The following is a 22790-nucleotide window of genomic DNA, read 5'->3' on the forward strand; positions in this document are numbered from 1 at the left end:
AATGCCCTAATTTTCCAAAAATATGAATCTCAAAAACTGTGTTGATTTTACTTCAGCCTTTACTTTCATTGGGAAGATTTAAGTGGAAGGTGATAGTGGTGATGAAGCGTGGCACTGAAAGTCACATACCGCTGAAAAGGGTTCCAGAAATTTTCTGCGACAAAGGTACAGTGTGGACCATATCACACCTTCAAAGCACATCCTTGCAAGATGGCAGGAGCTGTGCTAAATAGTCTTGTGGGGCTGGAAGAGCTCAGTCTCTCACTGACATCACAAACTGCCCTGGGGTGGTCAGCTCTTTTTGGCTTTTAGGCTGCTGTATCATGCTTCCTAGGTGTGACTCTCTTGGTCTCTTACCGGGCCCCAGCACCCATCCTCCTCCACCATTGCCCCTCTGCAGTCGCTGCAAAGCCATGGATTTTGAGCTGGAACTCAGTTATTACAGGAACACGAAAAAAACAAACCCTCTGTCAGGAGATTCTAGATTTGCGTCTCTGCTGGAAAGTCTTTAGGCTTCTGAACGTAACAAAAGTTAAAACTCAAAGATGTAATTAGCAGATGTTGGATCTCTAGCATCTCATACCTAAGAGGATGTTGAAGGAGTCTGAGATGCTTAGTCAGGAATTAGACACATGCAGATTCAAGACAGTAAAGCCAACTTCAGTGCAACACCAGCGCGCTCTGACTGATGTGCACCCTCAGCAGCATACTTCTGTGCTCTTACCAGGACAAGGCTTGCTTTCAGTGTAAACCACGTACCACATGGTAACAGGAGCAGAATGTGAAAAAAGAGGAAAGAATTAACTAGAAAAAAGATATTTGAGAGTGAGAGAAAAGGTGATAGCGCTGTAGGGGCTTTTAGAGACTCTAAAACACACTGGCAATATTGCAGTTTCCTTGAAAAGATTCACATCATGCTTTGAAACCTATATACAGCGGCTAGATTAATCGTAAGGACGTTCACAACTGTTTTCTGGAACACTACAAGAGCAGGAGCTATCAAAGTTTTTAATGGCATGAAACCAAGCCAGGGTGAGAGGGCAGTCCATGCAGCTCCAGGAAGTAAGCTGAAGGAATATTGCACTCCCAAGGAAACTCGAACTTTTGAAAGACACAGGTTTCAAGTGAGAATGCAGAAGGAGGAATCCTTTGAAGAATTTTTAGCTGATCTTAAAATAACAGATCAGTCAGGTAGCTATGACTTTTTCAGAGATTCCATATTAAGGGATCAGATAGTGGTGGGCCTCAAAGATCCAAAGGTACACAAAAGATCCCAGGAAGGTGGGAATAATGCGAGGAGCTCTGTTGAAGCTAATGGAGATACCCACATGCTTAAAACTGGGTACGTGTGACAAATCTTTTCAGGTAGTGTATTGATTCTGCAGGGAATGAGAGTGAAATGCCTTCTTACATAGAAGAGTACGCTCTGGGTATGTGTATTAGCTTGCTAGCTTGTTTTATTTATTTAATTTCAATTTAATAGAGCAAGTGTGTGAAACAGATCCTGTTCAAAATAGAAACAGAATTAAATCAGGTTATAAAATAGCAAGAATTTTCAAATTACCTAATGCTGCTGCCATGCAAAACTATGCTTTCAATTCTCTCTGTTAATAGGCATAAGAAGAAAAATCTCTTTTAGAGAGGCTGTGGAACACAAAGGGCCCGCTGCAACATTAGGGGCTGCAGTTCTGTGCACCAAACAGTTCCCCAAAGGTTGTAGGCCTGGCAGCACTGGATTTTGTTCTCCAGAGCCTGCCAGACCAGACTTTTTTTTTAAATAAAATTAACAAAGTCTTTTCATAGTTCACCTTTAATTGGGTGATCAACTTTTTATGAATTGAGACCTTAATAGGAATCTGCTGCTTGTTTCTTTCTCAAAGACCTCTTGATGATAAACACCTCCATTCATTGTAATTTTGTGCAGATTATTCTTTTCTTGATCCAAAATGGTCTTTTCTAAATAATACAGAGTAGATTAGCATATGCATTTAGTTTTATTACTAAAATTTTAATGCCCACTTGGCAATTTATTTCTCCGCTGAAATGGTGTTGATTATTTCCTTTTCCACACACTGTCTCCAATATTGGAGCCAGCTTGACACGGGTAGTATGTGGGAGTGCTGTGCAGCTGCAAGATGCAAAATCAGGGCTCTTGAATATTTTTTTTCTTACTAGCAGATATGGGGTCTATAGTTAATTTCTTTTCCAGCCTGTTTTATAAAGCTTCCTCTTTGTTTTACTGGCTCTCCCCATTAATTAGACATTCTTGTAACTGGATATTCTGGTGATTGGTAGCTGAGGCATTGGTCCCCAGTGATTCACTGTGGAAACAGATGATAAAAGTACATTACAGTATTTCAGTTTTAAACAAGAAAATCAGGGTTGTGTAGTGGGGCCGTCTCCTCTGTCAAGTCTTGGCTCTCTAGGCCTTGGCTTGACCATAACTCTAATAAAAAAGCTGAATGAAAGACTGAAAAAAGTCCAGCCTTTCCCCCGCAGCATAGGAATTGTCTACCTAATACACATGTGCAAAGAATCTATAGTTCTGATAATCGGCTATGAAATTATTAAAGTCTCTTAAGAAACCTCTCCATAGATGGTAACTGTAAGGTCAGTCTGGAATAATTCCTCGGGAGCCAACAGATCTGTATCAAAACCACGCAACGTATACTGTAGACTGGAGACTCTGGTTGTCTTGCAGCGGTCGGAGATTCCATGAGCTGACTGCACTGGCTTGATGCTGGGTAAGCGAGAGCAGAGCAAGCCCCTGCTATTGTATCCCTTGTGGTGATGAACTGTACAGGCTGATTAGACAGGTTTGAAGTCCTTGTTTAAAATATAGCAGGTGTCTTCATTAAGTGTTCACAAGTCACAGGCCGTTGGAGGAAAGTAGCTTTTGATGTGGTGGTTAGCGCTGTTCATCTCGCCTTAGTCTTTCATTCTAAGTAGCTTTTATTTTCACATATTTTCTGCATATGTGAAGCTTGCCTTAATTCCAGTCTTTTTACGGTAAAACATTTTTGAATAAAAATTAATTTAGTTTGGTAAAAAAGTCCCCTGCAAAAAAACCCACAAAACTCCCCAAATCATATGCGAGAGCTCATCTTTCCCCATGCTGATATTTGATGCAAAAATATATTCACTGTTACTACCTGGAGCTATCTGCAGTTAGCTCTGTAACCCACCGCATTTCTGATGTGACAGAACATGAAATTCCCCAGTGCCTGTGATCCAGCCGATGTTTCAGCTGACAGACGGAAACGGGGCGAGCTGGGAGTGCAGCCGGCAGAGCCGGGGGGCTGGGCTCCCCGGTACAGCCTGACCACAGGTGCTCAGCAGGGAAACCCTGGCTGGACACGGCGTGCCGTGGCAGCAGCTGCTGGGCCAAATGGACCAGCCCTCTGTGCAGCTCGGTGGACATGCCAAAAGAGGCAGGGCCAGTGGGGCTGGGTCCTGCCAAGAACATGTAAAATAATTCTCTAGTGGCCTGACAAGCCGTGCAAAGTGAGGGGCAGGTTGAGAGGGAAGGTAAACCCTTCTATCACAAGGATAAGGAGAAGCATTGTATGGAACCTGGACTGGTTTCCTCCAAAGTGGTAGAGAAATCATGAGTGAGTATAGACCTGTGCTGGGATATCCATGAAGCATATCACAGAGTGGTACTGGACGTCTAGGCTTGTGTCTGGTAACAGCTTACCAGGCTGTATGTGGTTCTGCTTCTTTCTCTCAGAATCATAATGATCAAGACATATCATAGAATCACAGAATCATGGAATAGTAAGGGTTGGAAGGGACCTTAAAGATCATCTAGTTCCAACCCCCCTGCCATGAGCAGGGACATCTTCCACCAGCCCAGGTTGCTCAGAGCTCCATCCAACCTGGCCTTGAACAGTTCAAATAAGGGGGCATCCACAGCTTCTCTGGGCAACCTGTCCCAGTGTCTCACCACCCTCATGGTGAAGAATTTCTTCCTAATATCTAATCTAAATCTGCCTTCTTTTAGTTTACAGCCATTCCCCCTTGACCTACCACTACACACCCTTGTGAAAAGTCCCTCTCCATATCAGGAGGCTTAAGCAGCACTTCAGCATCTGTGAGTCAAAGGTATTTTTGTAAAGCAGAAATTCAAGGGAAAGTACCAGCATTTTGCACAATGAACATCTACTCCTCATCAGAGTCTATTAGACTGTTTTTACACTGTGACGTGAAGAGGAGATTCAAGGACAAGGTTGGGAGCCTGCATCCTCCAGCCACGTTGGGGATGGTAAACTCAGCAGTAGGTTGTGATCAAAATACTGTGTTGTGTTTAAAAAGCACAAAGTTAACGCTGGTGGACTGGAAGGTTGTGCACTTGGGCCCAGGCTAAAGTAGGTCTCCCCTAGAGCCAGCTGGAGATTGGTCTGGATCTACATCTGAGAGTGTGGCTGCATTTAAAGGACAGGATTGGTGGCTTAGACCTCAGAAGGAGCTTGGGCTGGAACTAGCAGGATTCATACACGGACAGCACAAGCATATCCTGAAGTGCTGCTGGAGTACAAATAATACATCATAATAATTAATCAGTACAGACAACATTGAGAGAATTGTTTAAAATCATTGATATCTCATTCTGTGTTTTTCCCTTAGCTTAGGAATCAGCATGCGTGACAGCAAGCTCTCTTATTTTGATTTCCTGAGAGCAATTGATGATGGCAGAGCATCTAAATACCAACAGAGACAAAAGCAGGCTGCACCACCTGCAAGCTTTGCAGCACTCAGCTTAGAACAGACCCTAATTAACATAATAGTTGCATCATCTTATGATTTGTTGTACAAGGTAAGTTTCGTGTGGTTACCGCATCTTATTTAATGTCTGTTTTTTCCTGGCTGGGGACTAACCCAAAGGCTTCAAAACCTTTCTGCTATCAGTTGAGTGCTGCCACCAACCTTGGCCTATGTAGAAATAGCATCTTCTGACAACTGCAGACTTCTTCATTGAAGAGTTGCGTTCTGGAAACTCCACAAAACAAGCATATCAAATCAAGCCTAGAGGTTTTGTGAAGGTAAGGATTGGAAAGGAAAAAGTGAATAGCAAATTATCAGGACCTTCCTCTCTTCTCCAAACCCCTTTTCCTCCTCCAGTTGTCTGTAAATTGTGTCCCAAGCGTGTAAATATCCTGTGTCTTTCAAATAGCTTTGCTGAGTTTCCCAAGATGAGACTTATTATAAGTAGATATTATGTGCGACTACAGGCAGGCATTATGGTTTTATCAGGTGAAAGGATCGTGTAGGAACAGAGGACACAGACATGTAATCAGATGTGAGCACATTATAGCGGCTGCAGAAGTTAGCACCTCTCAGCGGGGCTCCGAGACGATCTGCATTTCTGCTCTTGGCCACTTCTGATTCTGACGCAGACAGATACGGTGCATTAGCTGTCGAGTAGCAAGTTTCCTGGTTTTCCCACCTGTAAAATGAGAACAATAAAAATAGCCACTTCTCTCTAGAATTTTGAAAACCCTGAATGAAAAAATGCTGTGTATTAAGTAGTCTGACTGTTGTGTCGGAGTCTGCTAAAATGCAGAGGCCTCTAGAGTAAATAATTCTTGATGCTGCAGCAAGATTGTTTTCAAACATGGGAAAGAATAATCAAAAAGACCTTGAGGGAAACATTGCTATCACAAAGTGCTGTAGAGCCATCTCACCTGCACCTGCAGTATCAGGTCCAGTTTAAGCTCATGGTTTTAGAGGCAGGCTTACGCCTGCAAAGATGGTCTCGCTACCCCGGTATCCCCAGCAGCCTGGTCCTCCCGCCTGCCTTGTGCCAAAACCAGTACTCCTCTTCCTGCCCAATGACGCGGGTCAGGGAGCTTCAAAATGACAAAAGCCCAATCAGTTGTGCGTGGCCGTGGGAGAGCCGCTGCCCGCACGAGGGAGGGGAAGGGAATAGTGGCTGCGAAGACCAAGGGGTGAGAAATTCCCTGCCATCAGTGGCTGCGTTTCTGAAATCTCAGTCTGTGGACTCTGTCCTGCAGCTAAAAATAAGACAGGCTTCCAGTGATCACTAGTGATGTCACTGGTGCAAGCACCCCAAAGAAATGTAGTACCATGGGAGATGCTGTTTCTTTACAGAAATCTCTTGTCACACCATTTGGAGACTCCTGTGACATTTGTAAACTTATTGGGGCCACGCTGCTGTTTTTGGCCAGGCAGACTAACTATTGAACAGACCACTGAAATGTTTATATAATCACTCTACATTTTTCATACTAAGGGGAAAAAAATCCTTCCTATGCTCTGCATTATTGAAATAAGAAATAGATAAATTCAGCAGCACAGGTTAGTGTTTGTTAAATTTTAACAGAAGGCAATATCTGTCCTCTCATCCCTGAGTGCCTCAGGAATGGAGAAGGTCACAGTTTTGTCTGCTGAGGGTATGATTTGAAAATGACTTTTGTCATGAACAAATCATCCCTTTAGCCTTTTAGGATACCACTTGGTGGTTAATATAACCTCAGGGATCAAGGGATTTTCTCCACAGAGAGTCAGACGTTCACCACACTATGGAAAAGTAGAACTTTTTCTCATTTCCGTTACATGAGAAAATAAGGAACTTATTAACTTTCTTCTGAGCCATTTTTTAAGTAATAGTTGCTGCCACCTATGTGATGGGGGACTCTAACGACATGAGCTTATATGAAAATGTTTTGTTAGAAAAAGGCAAATCTGAAAGCACGGTTCCTAGAGTCCAGCTAGTTGAACAAAAACCCCGTCACATCCCATCCACAACATATCTACAGCTGAATACAGACATTTGAAGTTTCACAGCAAATAACTGAAGAGTTCAGGTGGGTCCTCTCTGTCAGTATAATAATTTCCCGTGCATTTTCACCACACTTCGTACAATGCATACCAGATATTCAATGCTTTGCTTTTCCCGTGAGAGTTTCAGTATGTAAGCAGAGATCAAACTTGCAGATTAAGAAGTTACAGAATCCTCTTTAGTGTTCCACTGTCCTGTGGATATGGCACCATTTGCTTTACCAGTAGACATGGTTCACGCATACGAAATACACATTTTTAAGCCTAGTATTTAGAAAAATTGTAATGGTAAAACAAAAGTTGCTGTATTGCACCAATATGCTATAGTATTAGCAGACTAATAGGACTTTAACCTGAAGTTTTGAAAGGTGTAATGTTTATTTACATTTATGGAATCACTGATTTATATGTGCAGCATCCTAAAGAAGGGGCAGAATAACACCAAGGGACACAGTAAGTTACTAGCAGCCAGGCAGAATGAGACCAGATATGACTGACAGCTTCTCTAGACCTTGATATTTCTGCCACTGCTTTGAACTACTCTCTTGCATGCCTCCTGCTGCAACTGTGCTAAACCCAACCTGTTTCTCCTGGGAAACCCTTGGAAAATGCACACAAAGAATAGGCTGGGCTTTGTGCACAAGGGAGAAGAGAACTAGTAAGCCTTCAGGTTGAGCTGAAGCTAAGGAGGATGAAGGACTATCGAGTGCTTTACAGAGCAGAAAACAAACTTGCCACATCAGGAATAATCATTTGGGGTTGGGAACAAGAGGCAAATTTAATGTGCTCAGGTGAGTTTAATTAAAAGTACTTTATTTAAGGCAGCTGTCAAATATTTTTGTTTGTTTCCTCTCTTATCTTAACCACTACCTTTTCTGGAATGCTTGGATACTTGAGATACTGCCTTTTTGCTTTTACTGCAGGTTGTTGTTTATTTCCATATTTATATTTACACGTGGCAGAGAAATACAGGCTATTTTTGGCTTATTTCAACAGTTGCATCTCACTTTTAAAAGAAAGGAAAGCTTCAAATTAAGTAAAGTTCTGAGAAATGTGCTTTGTTTCTTCATGCATAAAATACCTGCAAGTAAAAGGGTCTCAGGTATTTCCATGTGAACTGCTAAAAGGTTGCCGAAAAAGACTTTTCTTTTGGAATGTCTAGGTTTGCTGAAATAATTTGAATTCCTGCTTCTCAGGCATTTTCTCTATTAAGTAAAGAGGATACTGGAGTAATTAAAGCACTGGAATTTTGGCATGTACTTGACTGCTTCTGCTTTAAATTGTCAGACAAACAGCTCAGGCACCTTCTCAAGAACCTTAACCTTTGTGAGGACTTCACAGTAGACTGGGAAGTTTTACCTGAAAAACAGAAGCCAGCTCATAGAGGTAAGAAGAGCTACCAAGCTATAATACATTTTTTAAAAGATAAGATTTGATGTGTTCAACGTGAATGACTAACTAAGCATGCAAAATTCATGTATATTTCTGGTGAACTCCATGAAGTCCTTATCTCCTTACAAACGGCTCTAAAAGGTTGTCTTGTGCTCAGGTAGATTTAGGTCTGTACATGCGGCAAGCTGAAAGCATGACCACGGATACAGCCAGATTGCCCCAACGGGGCGACGTAGGATGTGGGATGTCCAAACATGCCCAATGATCCCCGACCTGTCTAGGTGGATTGGCGGGGTCTGAACAGAAAAGTGAGTGGAGTGGGAAGCCCACCAGGTCCCGGGTGCCAATCAGTAACAGCAGTGTAGATGTAGCAGGAAGGTCAAATACAAAGATTAGTCAAGTACAGAGAAAATCCTGACTGCAGGCACAGGCAGAGTCTTCTGATGATCTGAATATGCATGTTGCGACAACTCAAGTTAGACTAGAATTGCTGTTTCTCTGTGGCAGAGATTTGTGTCCACAGTGCCTCGCTTGGCGTTGTTCACTTGGTGCAGACTGCGGCAACCAATCCTTCGGCTCTTTATCACATCCTTTTATCAGTGCAGCAATCCTTACCCTGTTTGTGAATAACAGGAACATTAGCAAAAGATGTGAGTAAAAGAAGTCTTTGTCTTATTTTTATTTCAGACTCCTTCCCTATCCTCTGGCTTCTCCCTTCTTCGTCTGCCTTGTCCAGAGTGAAGCGGGCATAAGCAGACCTGAGGGTGCAGGAGTCCAGGTGACACTGCCTTACAGCTCATTTCTGAACTTGCCCAAGGATGTGAAAGCTGGTTACTAGCTGGATAAAAAGTAGTTACTAGCTGGACAAAAAGTAGTTCTTAAAAAAAAAAATAAATAAAAACAACCAAACTTGCATCTTATGTTCTGAGAAGTAAAGATGTTTAATTTTCAAAAGTATATGCTCAAAGCACAAATAAAATGAGAAAAATAATAATCCTCACCCAATGGAAAACCATATAAAAAGCCTACCACTTTATTGCCATGGCGATAATAGAATGTTGTGCAGAGCTATAGGGTGATTAAAGCTTGTGTCATAAAGCAGAAGCTGGAAAACCAGTGAGATCTGTCTCAGCCTCCCCGGGTCCCGAGTCAGTCTGTCAGGCTTCAAATAATCGCAGGGCTGGAGTGATTCACGAGAGGAGGATGAGGAGGGACCACAGGTTATGAGTGAAGGAGGACCCATAAACTGTTCCAAAGGCTTGTGATGTGCTAAAGGCTTTTGTAGCAGGTTAGAGACTTTATCTAAGCATGTCAGTTACCAACAGGCATAGCTTTACCAAAGTGCTTATTGAAAGTTTAGCTGTATTCAAAATTTTATAAGGTTGCTTAAATGTATTTTATTCTCTGTAAATTTCGCATTAATATTTATAGTAGTGCAACTGTTACTGTGTCCTTAGTGGTAGGACTACATTTAATTACAGATATTTAAAAAATAGTTGAGGATTTTTAAATATTTATATTTTCATCTTATTAAAATTAAAATGCAGTCTTAACAGAAATAATAGATTACATGGTTCTCAAGTGTAAAACAGTGGTATAAGTCAGAAAATGCTGCATTTCTCCCTTTCCTGCTTTTATGCTGATATAAATTCAGTAACTTTCAACTAAGTCATACTAGCACAAAGACCAATTGTAAGCAACATATCACAGTTGTATAATTATTTTCAGAACGTCTGTGTGCCATAATATTGACCTGCCAGCAAGCTTTCATGTTAACTTTCGAACAGGTAGCTGCTTTTGTTTGGGACTCTTCTGCTGTAACGTCCTCTCATCCTCCAAGTAGGTGCTAAGCCTGCTTAACAACTTGACAAGCTGCACACTCCCAGGATAAAACTCATGCAACGGTGTACGTTTGAACATGAAGTCTCTTTAGCAGTTAGTCATTCAAGACCCCGAATACTTTCTACCTCAACTTACCAAAAAAATAAGCTACCTCCACCTCTTGCAGGAGGTACTCGGCCCATGACAGGACTGGAGCCTGTACTGCTTTTTTCAATACTGAGCGTTCACCTTGAGCAGTTTTCTGTACTGTGTTAGGGGTAGCAGGGATAAATCCATCATTAAAATCCCAAATTAATCCACAAGGGAACGTTGTTGAAACGGCAAAACAAATACAAACCAGGTTGACTGTGCTGGTTCAGCTTCCAGATGCTCTCAGACCTCCTGTTTTCATTTTGGGTTCAACCCAAAATTTCCCACGCCTTTGCAATTTCATCCCACCCTGGGTTCACACGTATTCCTGGGCTCCTGTGCAGGTTCTGAGAAAAGGCTGGTTGTTAAATTATTCACTTCATCCAAACATGCTACAATTTTGGCCTGTAAAGTATGTATCTAAATTAATGAGGTATGCAACTCACTCAGGCACGTCAGGAAAACTGATCATTACACTATACAATTTGATCAGTGAAGTATATTAAAAAGTAACAAGTAAAGTATGCAGCTTGATCATTAAAGTATGGAAAATTTACTGAACTAGTGAAGTATGAGCCTGGGATGACTTTTGTCTCACATGGCACCTCATAAATAAGACCCACAACCACCAAGGCAAACATTCACAAACGCAAAAGCCATACAGGTTTAAGTTGTATTTTTTTCCTTAGAAAACAGCTGAATAAGGTGAGGTTAAACAAATCTTGCGGAAATTATTTCCTAATGTTTTATGCGTCACATGGACCTCTTGATGGCTTTGGCATACGTTGATGAGCTTTACATTCTGATTTACTCTCTCAAACACACACGACAATAGCTGTACATGAGCAGGATGCCCACTGAAACACAGCTTTGTAGAGCAGTAGGCCTATACTGTACAAAAACAGAATTCATGTAAAGTATTTTAAGCAACATGATTGCATCGTAATATTCAGATAAGAAAGAATCAAGGTTACAGCACCTAGCTTGGACGTTTCTAACCAACTGCAGAAGAGCTGAGGAAGGAGACAGAGAGGACATTGCCTTAGGTGGGATGCTAGTAGCCACCAGTGAACTTTCTGAGCATAGTTATAAAAATCCAGTCCCTGGAGCTGGGAATATGCTTCATGAGGTTTTCTTGACTAATCTGCCAGTCTTGTGATTAACAAGGCCTGAGTGGGGCTCTTCTGCATTAAAAGAAGTGGCTAATGCAGTCCAGCCTAACGAAAGCCACACTTGGGAAGCAGACCCCTCCAAAAGAAAATGTACTTGCATGTCCTTCCCCACTGTGAGCTGTTTCATGTGTAGAAGGGGAGAAAAGTAAAGAACGTGTTAAAAGCAGCAGTTCGGGGTGTGCTGGTGAGGTCAAGGACAGCAAGGTGTCCACACAGCTGCACTGTAGTGGAGAGTATATGGGGAAAGGAGGGCTTATGATCAGGGCCAAACGATTTGTTGTTTAGCCTTCTGGGGCCGAGGGTGCTGACTGATTTGCTGCGAGCTTAAGAACCCTTTACCTGTCCAGTCCAGTAGTGAGTAGGAAGAGAGCAGATCAGGTTAAGGAGATGACAGAAAGAAGGGACAGGTCATTGCTTGTGCCTGTTCAAGGTCAGGGACTGAGAGAAGAAGGGGTTTCCTGACACGTGTGTCTTGCAGTTGGCAAAGGGAATTACCAGAGGGAGTAGAAGCATATTCAGCAAAGCTTTTTTTATTTAAAAAAAAAAAAAAGTGATTTCATCTAAAATGATGACATTTGTAAATCAGATTGAATTACAGGGCTTCTTTGCAGAAAAATATGCAGAACATTTCAATATGGCATCAGGCATTTGATTTAGCTTTGTCCTGAACTTTCTGTTTCCACACTAAATTCTCCATTTTTATTTTTGTTTAGCTTCCTGCTCTGAGTTTCTCTGCAGTCTGTCTCATGCTGCTGAGTGCCTGCTGCACCAGCAGAGTGCATTTTGTTTTCAGCCAGTTCCTTCTAATCAACCTGCCTGCAAAACAGCAGGCTTGGTCGTTCATCCTTGGTGCTGCTCCTGCCAGAGAGAGCATCCTGCTTCTCCTTGGGCCGGTACCCATGACAGGATTCCCCCCGTACAGCAAGTTCACATCTCTTCTTGAAGCCTGGCACTGTGAGAACTCTACCTCCAGGTCCCAGGACCAAGGTCTGGGACTCGTTTCTGCTGTTCGCTAGTGAAAAGCATGGGTACATTGTCACTGTCTCCATCTTTGTTGGACATGTTGCTGGTGGAGAGTCTACAGAGCTAAAGCCACTTGCTCTCACATCACGTTGATCTCAGCAGTGGCTGCTACAACGCCTTCCTGCAAAATGCTAACAGAACAGCTTCCTTGTGATCTTGGAAGCTGTTCTAAAATCAACAGAGGGCAAACCAAAGCACTGACGCAGCTTACCAGCTCCATGAGGCCGTGCTGTGGCTCCCCAGACGCTGATTTGCCCACAAGTGATGAAATGCACAGAGTGCAATGCTGCAGCGTGTCTGCTGTAACCCCATCGTTTTGGAGCTCACAACCCCCACGCAACAGAGGAGTGACGTCTTTCCACAACCTGGCTTCCTCAATTCAGCAACGTTACTAACCCAGCCCTGGTGCACTGTGTCCAGGCATGGGGAGCTGAAGTTCATTTTGCTGCCATCATCTACCTGTGAAATCACAGCAGGGATGCGTAAGGACCCGCTCTACAGAGGCAGTGCTTTTCCCTGTATTGAGCGTCGGAGTTTTACAGGTTTATTCATTGCTCACTGTCCTCAGCTGCTGAACCTCTGGGTCCTGCTGTTCTGGGCCACTGATTTGATCAGACAACTGACTGTCATCCGTCATGACCCACTGCACCAGCGGCAGGCAGGAGCAGGCCTGATGATTGTGTCCCTGCCCTCCGCCAGCAGCACCACAGATTTTGTCTGCCCTCATGTAGGACAGCTGTGCTCCAGGGAAATACCCCTTCTGGGATATCTGCATTTTTGCATCTAATTTCCAGTATTACATCTGCTTCAGGCTGAAAAATGTTAAAGCTTTCCTTGCACCATGATCTCATTCCATGTTTCTGTTTGTCCGTAGCAAAAGTGGTTTGAAAATTCCGCTTCCTTGCCCCTGCTCTCCTGTACAGGCCCCCGCCGAGACCACAATATGAGAACTTCATTGGGCTGGGGTACCTGTTTCAGGATCTTTCCCCACTGACGAGCCCGCCCAAGCCATACCTCCCTTTGCTTCTCTGTCCTGAGTAAGGAAGCAAAGGTCCTAATGGAATTTTAAAATGACAAATTGTTCCTTGGGATGGAAGCCTTTCGCTCTATGTTTACTAAGAGTAGAGGAAAAGCAGAAAGTAGGGATAAAGTAGGGAAGGGTGTACTGCTGATGGGCTAGACACTGCTGGGGGGGTCAGAGGAGCAGGGAAGCCTCACTGGCTCCTGCTTCTTTACCCAGTTCTACCTAGGCTTAGTATTTCATAGTTATTTAATACAATAGTTATTTTAATTACATTTAGAGGAATGTGGCTTTATTCTAGGCAAGGCAGGGACTGGCATGTGGGCCACCTTTGACTCGCTGCCTGAAATAGTTTTGTTAGACCGTCAGATACCATTATCTATTCTAAACACTACCAAGAGTATTTTATCTTGCAGATGTGACCTCAAAACTTGAATCTGTCTGTTGCAAACAGTTGGTCAAAAGGAAAATGGTACATTACAGAATGACCCTCAAAGGAGTTTTCATCTTTTATTTATAATCAGGTTTATTATTGCAAGCTCCTGTTGCACACCACCTATCACATCCGCAGCAGGTATAAATCAGCGGTCAGGGTAATGGAGCTAGACTGATCACTGCCAGATGAGGATACAGCTCTGCTTGTAACCCAGGGGTAAAATACAAGCTTCTCCACAGTGCTGAGACTCCTAGAGCTCGAACAGGCTGGCTGGTGAATCGCTGGTTATCTGAACATGAGAAGAAAATGCATTTCCACCCCAGTCCACACTCAGGCAACTAACTCTGCTGCTTCCACACATCGTTAGGGAAGAGCATTTATGGAAAACAAGTTAAAGATATGTGTTTTTAGGGTAAAGGAGGGCCCATGGGCTAAGCACAGAAGCCTCTAAAACTGTGTTAACTGTCAAAAGGATGGTTACTTCTGGCAAAGGTCATTCTCACGCACAAAGAGGAAAATGCATCCTTTTTCAGGGGAAGACACAAGGGCCTTCCTGTGTAAGCTGTTTCCCAAGACCTTTGCTTTCCAAGCCTCCCCAGAAACGGAGGGAGGTCAGACTTGTGACAAGGCAGGGAACAAACAGGACCAGAGAAACTGTAATTTATTTTCTTTACTTTCTAATTAAGAATTTCTCTTAATAAAGAAACCTTCCAGAAACAGGAAGGAGCAGCAAGAACGGAGCTTTACTGAGCAGGTGTGGGTGGCGGAGCCTTCTTTTATTACTAATCAGCATAGTTATGGCATTTATAGAAAAGGACACGAGGCTGTGCACGGAACTTTCGAAAGAAGAAAAACACAGCCCTGCTTTGAACAGCAAGTGAGCTGCAAACAGTGGGCCATCAGAAAGGTCTCGTAATGATGTCCCTCCCCCTCGGTGAAGGTGGATTTACATGGTCCTCCCAAGGCGCGCTCAAATTCCGTTGGGAAGAGTGAGAAAGCCTGTGAAGAGCCGAGCAGGACAGTCAGGCAATCCGGACTTCACATCCGACGGCGGCAGCTGGCGTGTGGCCACGGCGTGGGGCAGGTACGGCTCAGCGGCCGAGCGGTCGCCTGAGAGCTACGGAGCACGAGCAGGCTGCAGAGTCCCGGCCCCTGGATTCTGACGCGGTGGTGGGATGAGTGGAGCACATGGCAACAAATATCACAAAATCAGCTAAAAGAGAAGGAATTCCTTTTTCAGCCAACAAAAACTCTTCTGTAAGTGCTCTGTAAGCACTGCTGGGACATACGCTGCACAGCTCTGAGACAGCTTCATTCCTGTTGCTCCCGTCTGAGGTTAAAGTGAGACACAGCAAAGCTAAGAAATGTACCTAGGTTGTGTAGAAGTTTAATTTCAAATGGAGAAATGTCACTTAAATGTCCAAATGCCTAAGCCAGAGTCTGAAATTTTAGGCTCCAGCTCCATTATTTAAACTAAAGGTGATTATTTTAGCTGCAGATGATGGAGTCACAGATACCCACTGAATGTACTAACTGCATGTGGCAGAGGAACGCAATGCAGTAACTGAACAGAAAAGGTTTTCTAGTTTTCAGTCTGTGGTTTTCAAGAAGAATAAGTGATTTTTTTTTATTGGCTGTAACCATTTTAAGATCAAAGTGCATTAGGTCTTATGAAATAAACAAAAAGGTGTTGAAATTAAATAAATCAGAAAAGCTTGCACTTACAAAATATGTTTCTCTGGAAGGTTGCAGGGCACTAACACTTTCGCTAAGCCTTTGGCTTCATTAGAATAATTAAAAGCAGCGGTACTGTGCTTTTTAGTTGTGGTAATGGCAGGCAGGCAGAAGGTGCACCCTGCGCTCAGCCGTGCCTAGCAATCCTCATTTCCTGAGGCTTCTGTGTCTGCGTGCGCGATCCCGCTTCTCGCATTTCTCCGCTTAGTAATAATGCAGCTGTAATGCCTGTCCCACACGTATGCTTTGTGGTTAATATTGAAAAGTGTTATTTGCATCTGAAGAGAGGGGAGTCTTTTCTGATGAGGAGGCAGGTTTCTTGCAGTTCTGTAAGAAACATATTTTCTTTTCCATCCAGTTATAATGATCATGTGAGACGTGACAAGGAAACAGGAGCGCGGGACCAAAAGCCATCTGTTTCTTTTTTGCTATTTCATATTGCATGCAGTAAGAAGGTGGTAAAGCTTATATACTTAAACATGGGGGTATAAAATGTGATAGTAACATTTAAAATGCTGTAAGAAATGTCTCTGAAGCAAAAACAGATTTTTTTTTTTGTTTTTCACAGGACCTCTTACAACAGCTATAGTAAAACTGGCTGCCACTTGTGTTTGTGAAAACTTTGCTTTCAAGATATTTTACATATTTAGTTTAGACAGTGCAGTGAGTGGAAAGTTGGCTTCCATTCCTGAAAATAAGTAGTTTCTTCTTCAAATTATGATACTACTTTTATTATTATTATTATTATTATTATTATTATTATTATTATTCCACATTGTTCCATTCCTGAGACTAATTTTATAAGTAAAACTTGGTTTCATGTTAAACACTGAAGTTTACTGCTGATTCTGGAGGCAGAATGCAAATGTCGAATGGATTTCATTGATATTTAACTTTATGAAGTGTAGCCTTTTGCATGTACAGTTAGATTTTTGGTATTCTCAGGTATGTCCATGTCACAGCCTAGCAGTGCTTTACTCTGCAGTTTATCCCAACCGACTGTATGTTGTCCTTTGTATTTCTGCTTGCCGTATGACCTTCCACTGTATTTACTCAAAGTCTGGATTTCCACCCTGCAGAATGCATAATGGGGGCTTAGTCAGCAGTGAGCTCCAGTGGTAGATTTTAGAAGCCGTACACCAGTATTAAATTTGAAAGCAACACACTGAAGAAAAAGGGGTTGTGCACATCTCGTGCTGGCATTAACACATTTGTACCCAACCCCTCCTCTGCTTTCCCCTTACACACTCTGTACCTTTGCAGCCTTCAACTGCATCATCTAGCTGCAGCATCTCTACTCTGGATGGCCAGATTAAAAAGTACCGCCGTAAATATACCTGGAACTTAAAAAGGAAAGGGAAGTAATTTCCCTCTCTTTCATCTCAGGACTCAAGTGCCTTTTCAGTCAAAGAGATTTCCACTGCTTGCTAAAGACTATTCAGATGAGAAGAATACGTTTGGGATATTTGGGCTAGTTAGCGCTCACTTCCCTTTTTTCTGCATTAACAGAATAGCCCTCTTTGTAAGATCACCCAATTTTTTAGACCTTTGTAAAAGTTTAGGTCAGTCTTGGAATCCTGTGCTTTTGTTGGCCTGTCACCAGTTGGATCACGTTTATAGAGAGTCTATTTTTTCCCTTAACTACTTGCGTGGCCCCTTTTCTCTTTTGTGGCGCAAGCCAGAATCCCTGGAAGCAAGTTTTACTGCCTGCGGGATCTCGAAGGCCGCCTTCTCCACAGACATTTCTCTCTTTGACTGGCTGAATGCCACACTGCGATTTATAATTTATTCAATGGATCCATTACTGATTCTCTGTGTATGTTTTTTGTCTAGACTGAGGAAGGGCAAGAAGTCACTCCGCCTAAATCTTCTTGGGAGTTGTCAGAGAGAGGCATCCTCTCACAGATACGCGAAGTAGTGGCTGCTGGCTTTAAGGAAATTGCACAAGAGTTTAAAGACATTGACTCTCCAAAAGACAGGACAGTATCGAAAGAGGAGTTCTGGGATATATATAACCGACATTTTCGGTGGCTGACTGAAGAACAAGTAAGAAAACAACATTATTTTGCCTTGTTAATTTAAGTGCGCCACTGGGTAAATTCGATGTGGCTGGAGACATGTGTTTGCGTACTGTTGTGTATAGGCAAGTAGTTTAAAAATTTGGATGACGTGAAAATGTTTTAAGACTATCAGTCCAGGAACATTTGTTGCTGCATTTGTGGGAGATTATTTTTTTTCCTTATCTCTGGGTATGGTTATGAACTATAATAATCATAGGCTTTCTAACGCAAAGTCACAGAGATGCTATTGCTAATAGCGATGGTGTGAATTTAAAGCACAGTAGTTCTCCTCACTAGCTCTTTATCTGTATATTTGCTATTTTTAAAATTTCTTTTTTCAGTTTTAAGTTAATCCACTGCCAGTTGATGGCAGAAAAAAGTCTTCTCAGTACAGAATAAAAAGTACTTCCATGGGTAGCTAATGCAAATTCCTTTTTCTCAGTAGCTGTTTTGTCCTGCCCTCCCCGGACAAAGGAAGGGGCAAGCATTTGACATTTCCCGGCCATCTCTCAGCTACTTTTCCGGGTTAAAAATTCCCTCAGATTAGTATCAGCAGAGTTTATGTAACCTTGAATTTAGCTTGAGTGACTGAAGTCATGGCATGAATCTGGCAGTACAATCTGATTACCCCAGTGCTAATCTCGGGGAAACCTGAGCGGCCAGTCTTTCATAACATTCTGCTTCCGCTCAACTTAAAATGAAAAAAGCCATTTTTTTATCCTTGCTAATGCTGGTTGAGTGTGATTTTTCCTAGTCCAAAGGCTAGGTGAATAATAAAACAGAGGGAACCTTGACTGAACGACTTCAGATTTTACATAACAACACCCTAACCTTCATGCTCATGACTGCATCAATGCCATTTGGAAGCAAAAATGAATGGCGAGACACAGAGCTTCCGAACTCATGTGCATGTCTGCATGTCAGAAAACTATGTTGGTGCTTTGCTCGTTGCAGATCTACCCTCTGATTTCTTGGCCCAGCATTTTTTGCTATCGACTGCAGACATGAGCTGGGCCTGCTTGTAATTCGAGCAGAGAGATTGCACAGTCCGCCATGTTACCAGGCGCCGGTATGCATGTGTCATGCTGCAGATGAAAGCACTGAAAAAACAAAAATATTTTCCACTCCCCCCATGAAAACAGCAGCAAAAACCCAAATGGCCTCTGTGGTCTATTGCTAGTAGCTGCACTTCTGGTGAGGTACCAAGTGCTGGATCTGAACCTGGAACCTCCACACCAGGTGAAAGCAAAAGCGAAAATTCGGTGACAGTCCTTCCCCACCCCTGAGAACTGCTGAGCAGAGGTGACTGGGTCGGTGAGCTCGCAGCCGGGCCCCGGCCACGGCAGGAGGACGCACACCTTCCTGAGCTGTGAAGAATCTCCTGGTTTTTCTCTTTTTTGGCAGCATTAAGGCAGGCATCTCCAGCTGAAGAGTCCTCCAGACTAGCTCCTGTCTACTTCACACTCGAGAAGAAGCGAAGGGACACAGGAGCTATTTTATACTTAAAAGAACCTCAGACAAGTGAAGAAAAAAAAAATCTTGATAGAAACTGTCATGCATAATAGCAACGAGAAGCAGGCCTGAGGAGCCTCATTTATATAAGCGACAGCCTCTGTGTGAGCGAGACTCTAGCCCTGTATTTCCAGAGATATTTTGATTTTGACAGGCCTCTCAAAGATATGCCTACGTGTATCTATATGAAGATGCCCCAGGAGGGCCTTCCAATCTGGGTACAGGGCTTGCCACTGCTAATCCAAACCCCTGCCGCTCTGGCTGTTGTCACTGCTCAGAGTTGTTACACAAGTATTACTAATAGTCGTAGTCTGGATGACTTCACAGAAAATGTCTTCTTTTACCCTTTTCTGGATGATGGCCACTTACTGCTTGCCATTAGCAAGGCGTAGCTGGAATCTGTATTGAGTAGTGGATGAAGAATTTCTTCCTGAAGTTTGGCTTCTTGGTCTTCTGAATTTCTGATACTGTGACTTTTTTTCTTAAAAGGCTAAGGACGGTAACACTCTGCAAGCAAGGTGTTGATTAGTGTCTTGCCAACTGACATCCCCCTTTTTATCACTGGCACTTTTCTCCTCTGCTTGAACGCCCTTGACTTGCTTGAACTATCTGCAGTCGCCCCAAATGGCCTAAACTTTGTTGGGTGTGGAAGTATTTTCTAACTGTAGCTAACCCAGCTCATCAGGGTATTGTTCTATTTAATTGAAGTCTGTCATACACTTTGAGATCCCTGTATGAAGTGTGAAGTATAATCACAAGCGCAAAATAGAATTGTTTGTAATTCATAATGTGGTAGCAGCCAGGCCAATGGGGAAAGTTGAAAGAAAATTCAAAATGTATCCTTTGCCCTTTGAAGTTTGACTGCAACTTGGCACATGCATCAAAGTGGTGACTGGTTTCCTTTAGGGTTTACATCTCTGCCGAAAAAGATCAAATCAAAAGCAATCTGAGGTTCCCAATTAGATTTATATAAAAAATCAATAATGAAGACCCTAAAAAGGCATACTGATGGCTCTTGAAACACTCACAAAATGGGTGCAGCTCATGTAAGGGCAGGCTGTGATAATCCTTGCTTTGATTAGTAGCTTATATCATGAGTAGTCCCATTTAATTCAGTGCAGCTACTTACTGAACAAAGTGCCATTCAGCAGGAAAGCAGCCCAGCTCATGTTTACGATTCCATACGTAGCCCAGAGGGTGGGCTACCTGCCCTGTGTCAGGCCAAGCAGCCACACTGATCTCCACGGGCAGCAGAAGCAAGGGTATCAGCAGCTGCCCCCCAGGCCTTCTGCGGGCTGGCTGTACTGTAGAGGAAGGGTTCCTGGCCGTACGTCGTAACTATATGTGATTCTAAAGGCTGTAAAGATTTCCTGCTATGTTCTTTTGTGCTGGTTCATTTTTACCCTCGGGGTGAAATAATTTGTTGATGCAAATACAATAACTGAGGAACCTTAATGGCCTCCTGAGATGGTGGTATAACTTAGGTGCACCTGATAGCACGAGAAATTCGCCTCAATGGTACTTAGCCAGGATACAGGTGCACCATGTATTTGATTTACATCTCATGTTAAAGCGTTACTCTTCTATACTGCAGCTCAATCACTGTGTCTAATCACAGGGTTTAGTAGTTTAAATGGCACACTAAGGGCCCAACTCAATTAAAAAATGTCCTGCAGAAATCTTTTTTTCATTGTTTTCCCAGCCTTGTGCAGGCTTCTGCAGAGAAGCTGTGATTTTTTTTTAATAAGACGGGCCCTAGGATTCCTGCTATTCCAAGGCATCCTCTCCTTTCTTTCTGATACATTTTATCGTAAGTTTAGTACATAAGGGGATACTGTTGTTGTAAAACTATGATTTACAAAAGTCATCTTTTGCTTCTTCATTAGTTTGAAAAATCTTTGGAACACAGTAGATGTCAGCAGCGGTGGATGGTTGCAGCATCAGGACTGCTTGAAGAAGTTCAGCTCAGAACGTGTAACGATGCCATCAAGCACTCCCAGTGCTACGGGTTCTGCAGCTTCTACCAAGCCAGCTACCTGTGCCGTGCGGAACCCACGTGTGTCATCTCAGCCTGAACGTCCCAAGACAGCATCTGCTCTAGCAGGACAGAAGAGCGTAAGTGTGATTGTTTTATGAACTGTCTGTATTTTCATTTCAGATAGTAACTCCATAAAAGTCAAAGGATATCTGTCAATTTATACCAATAGCATTCCCTGTTGTTACCATACACATACAGAGAAGAGCTGTAGGGCAAATAAAATTTATGTGTTTAAGCACAATCAGATTTCTAAGAACAAAGAAAACTCCCCAAATTACAAAGGCCAATAGCTGCAAAAGCAGCATAAGAAAAATACAGACTGCTTATCTGTGGTCATCTGCCAAAGCTAGCATTGATTGCATGGAAATGTGTGTGAGGCCTCAGCAAGTCTTCACCAGTGAGACCCTCAAGAGAGCACTGGGAAGTCTCACTAAATATGAGATTATACGTTGGATCTAGAAGCATAAATACCGCTTGTGCAGGTATCACACAGTGGTAGGCTGAGGCGTTGCTTCTAGCTCACCCACAGCTCTGCTAAGGCGGCGATCAAAAAGGTGCTGAGCACCAGGACCCTCTCACGTTACTCCTCCCGTGGCTCCGCGCAGGACCACTGCAGAACTGACTCCTCCCAGTAACACATCAAAGCAATGTAATGTCGCAGTTCAGTGGCTTTGCACTGGTTTGTGTTGGTGTAAGATAGTACTGCATTGCTTCTTTTGAACACGGTATCTGTTGTTTAGTAAGAAACAGTTTGGAGAAACTATAAATAATTTACAGATTAAGCCAAATTAAGATAAAATGCTCAAGTCCTATTAAATGAATAGTGTCATTTTGACACCAATAAGGTTCTCAGATTTTTAGCTACAGTTTTGTAGACCAAATTCAAATCAGACTTAGAAGTGGCTCAAATCTCAAGTCTGTAAGACCAGAAACTGGATTTGTCCTCTGGTGGTTTGTCTACACAACCAGTAAAACTTGACAGAAAAAAAAATACCATTATCGCTTGCTTTTAGATACCAGCATCCAGTCTTCCTCAGACAACAACAATTTGTTCTGCACCTGTCCTTAGCTGTGAAACAATGCAAAATAAGATCAGAAAGAACATCCGATGCTCCTGGAGAGGCATACTGAAAGCATGCAAAGAGAAGGATGCCAACAAGCTAGGAGAAATCCCAGTGTCAGACTTCCTAGGTATGTTACCATCTGAGAAGCGGTTTATTCACTCTCAGACACATTCTGTTTTCTCTCTGGTGTCCCTGCCGTAGGAACACGTGGCCTACAGTAATGGTCATCCACTGCATGATTGCTCCAGGTACCACCCTGCTGGTGCAGAGCAGAATAGCTTACAGCAGCCTTGGGCGCGATACAGTCACATCCCTGTTCAGAATAAGCTGCTCCGTGGACAGGGAGCGTGTGGCTTTGCTTCTGGGTGCTTATGGCACGTGTACAAGTTTCTCGTCGCCTTCCCAGTACACTACACTTTCCGTGCCTGGAGACAGCTGAGTAAATAGATTCACCAGTCTTTCCTTGTGTGTGCTTCTGGTTGTGCTGGTCTTGACGGCTGAGCACCTGCTGATTTGAAAGGACCCTCGATTTACTCTTCAGATGGCTGGGCTCTGCTGCTTTGCTG

General features: G+C 43.0%; 1 protein-coding gene across 7 annotated transcripts in view; it reads left to right on the forward strand.

The window, feature by feature from the left end:
- Positions 1–22790, forward strand: part of EFCAB6 (EF-hand calcium binding domain 6) — a 107258-nt gene that overhangs the window by 77520 nt on the left and 6948 nt on the right. For 6 of the 7 annotated variants that reach the window (XM_075443308.1, XM_075443300.1, XM_075443314.1 and 3 more), the window contains 6 exons: positions 4627–4816; positions 4909–5042; positions 8089–8187; positions 17384–17596; positions 21009–21237; positions 22174–22351. In XM_075443308.1, the coding sequence (XP_075299423.1) occupies positions 21103–21237; positions 22174–22351 (313 nt within the window). In that variant the 5' untranslated portion in view covers positions 4627–4816; positions 4909–5042; positions 8089–8187; positions 17384–17596; positions 21009–21102. Of the gene's footprint in view, positions 1–3809; positions 4105–4626; positions 4817–4908; positions 5043–8088; positions 8188–17383; positions 17597–21008; positions 21238–22173; positions 22352–22790 lie in introns of those variants that run through there. The other variant, XM_075443334.1, reaches the window with a different exon arrangement.

Source organism: Opisthocomus hoazin, chromosome 1 (genome assembly GCF_030867145.1).
Source record: "Opisthocomus hoazin isolate bOpiHoa1 chromosome 1, bOpiHoa1.hap1, whole genome shotgun sequence".
Lineage (NCBI taxonomy): Eukaryota > Metazoa > Chordata > Aves > Opisthocomiformes > Opisthocomidae > Opisthocomus > Opisthocomus hoazin.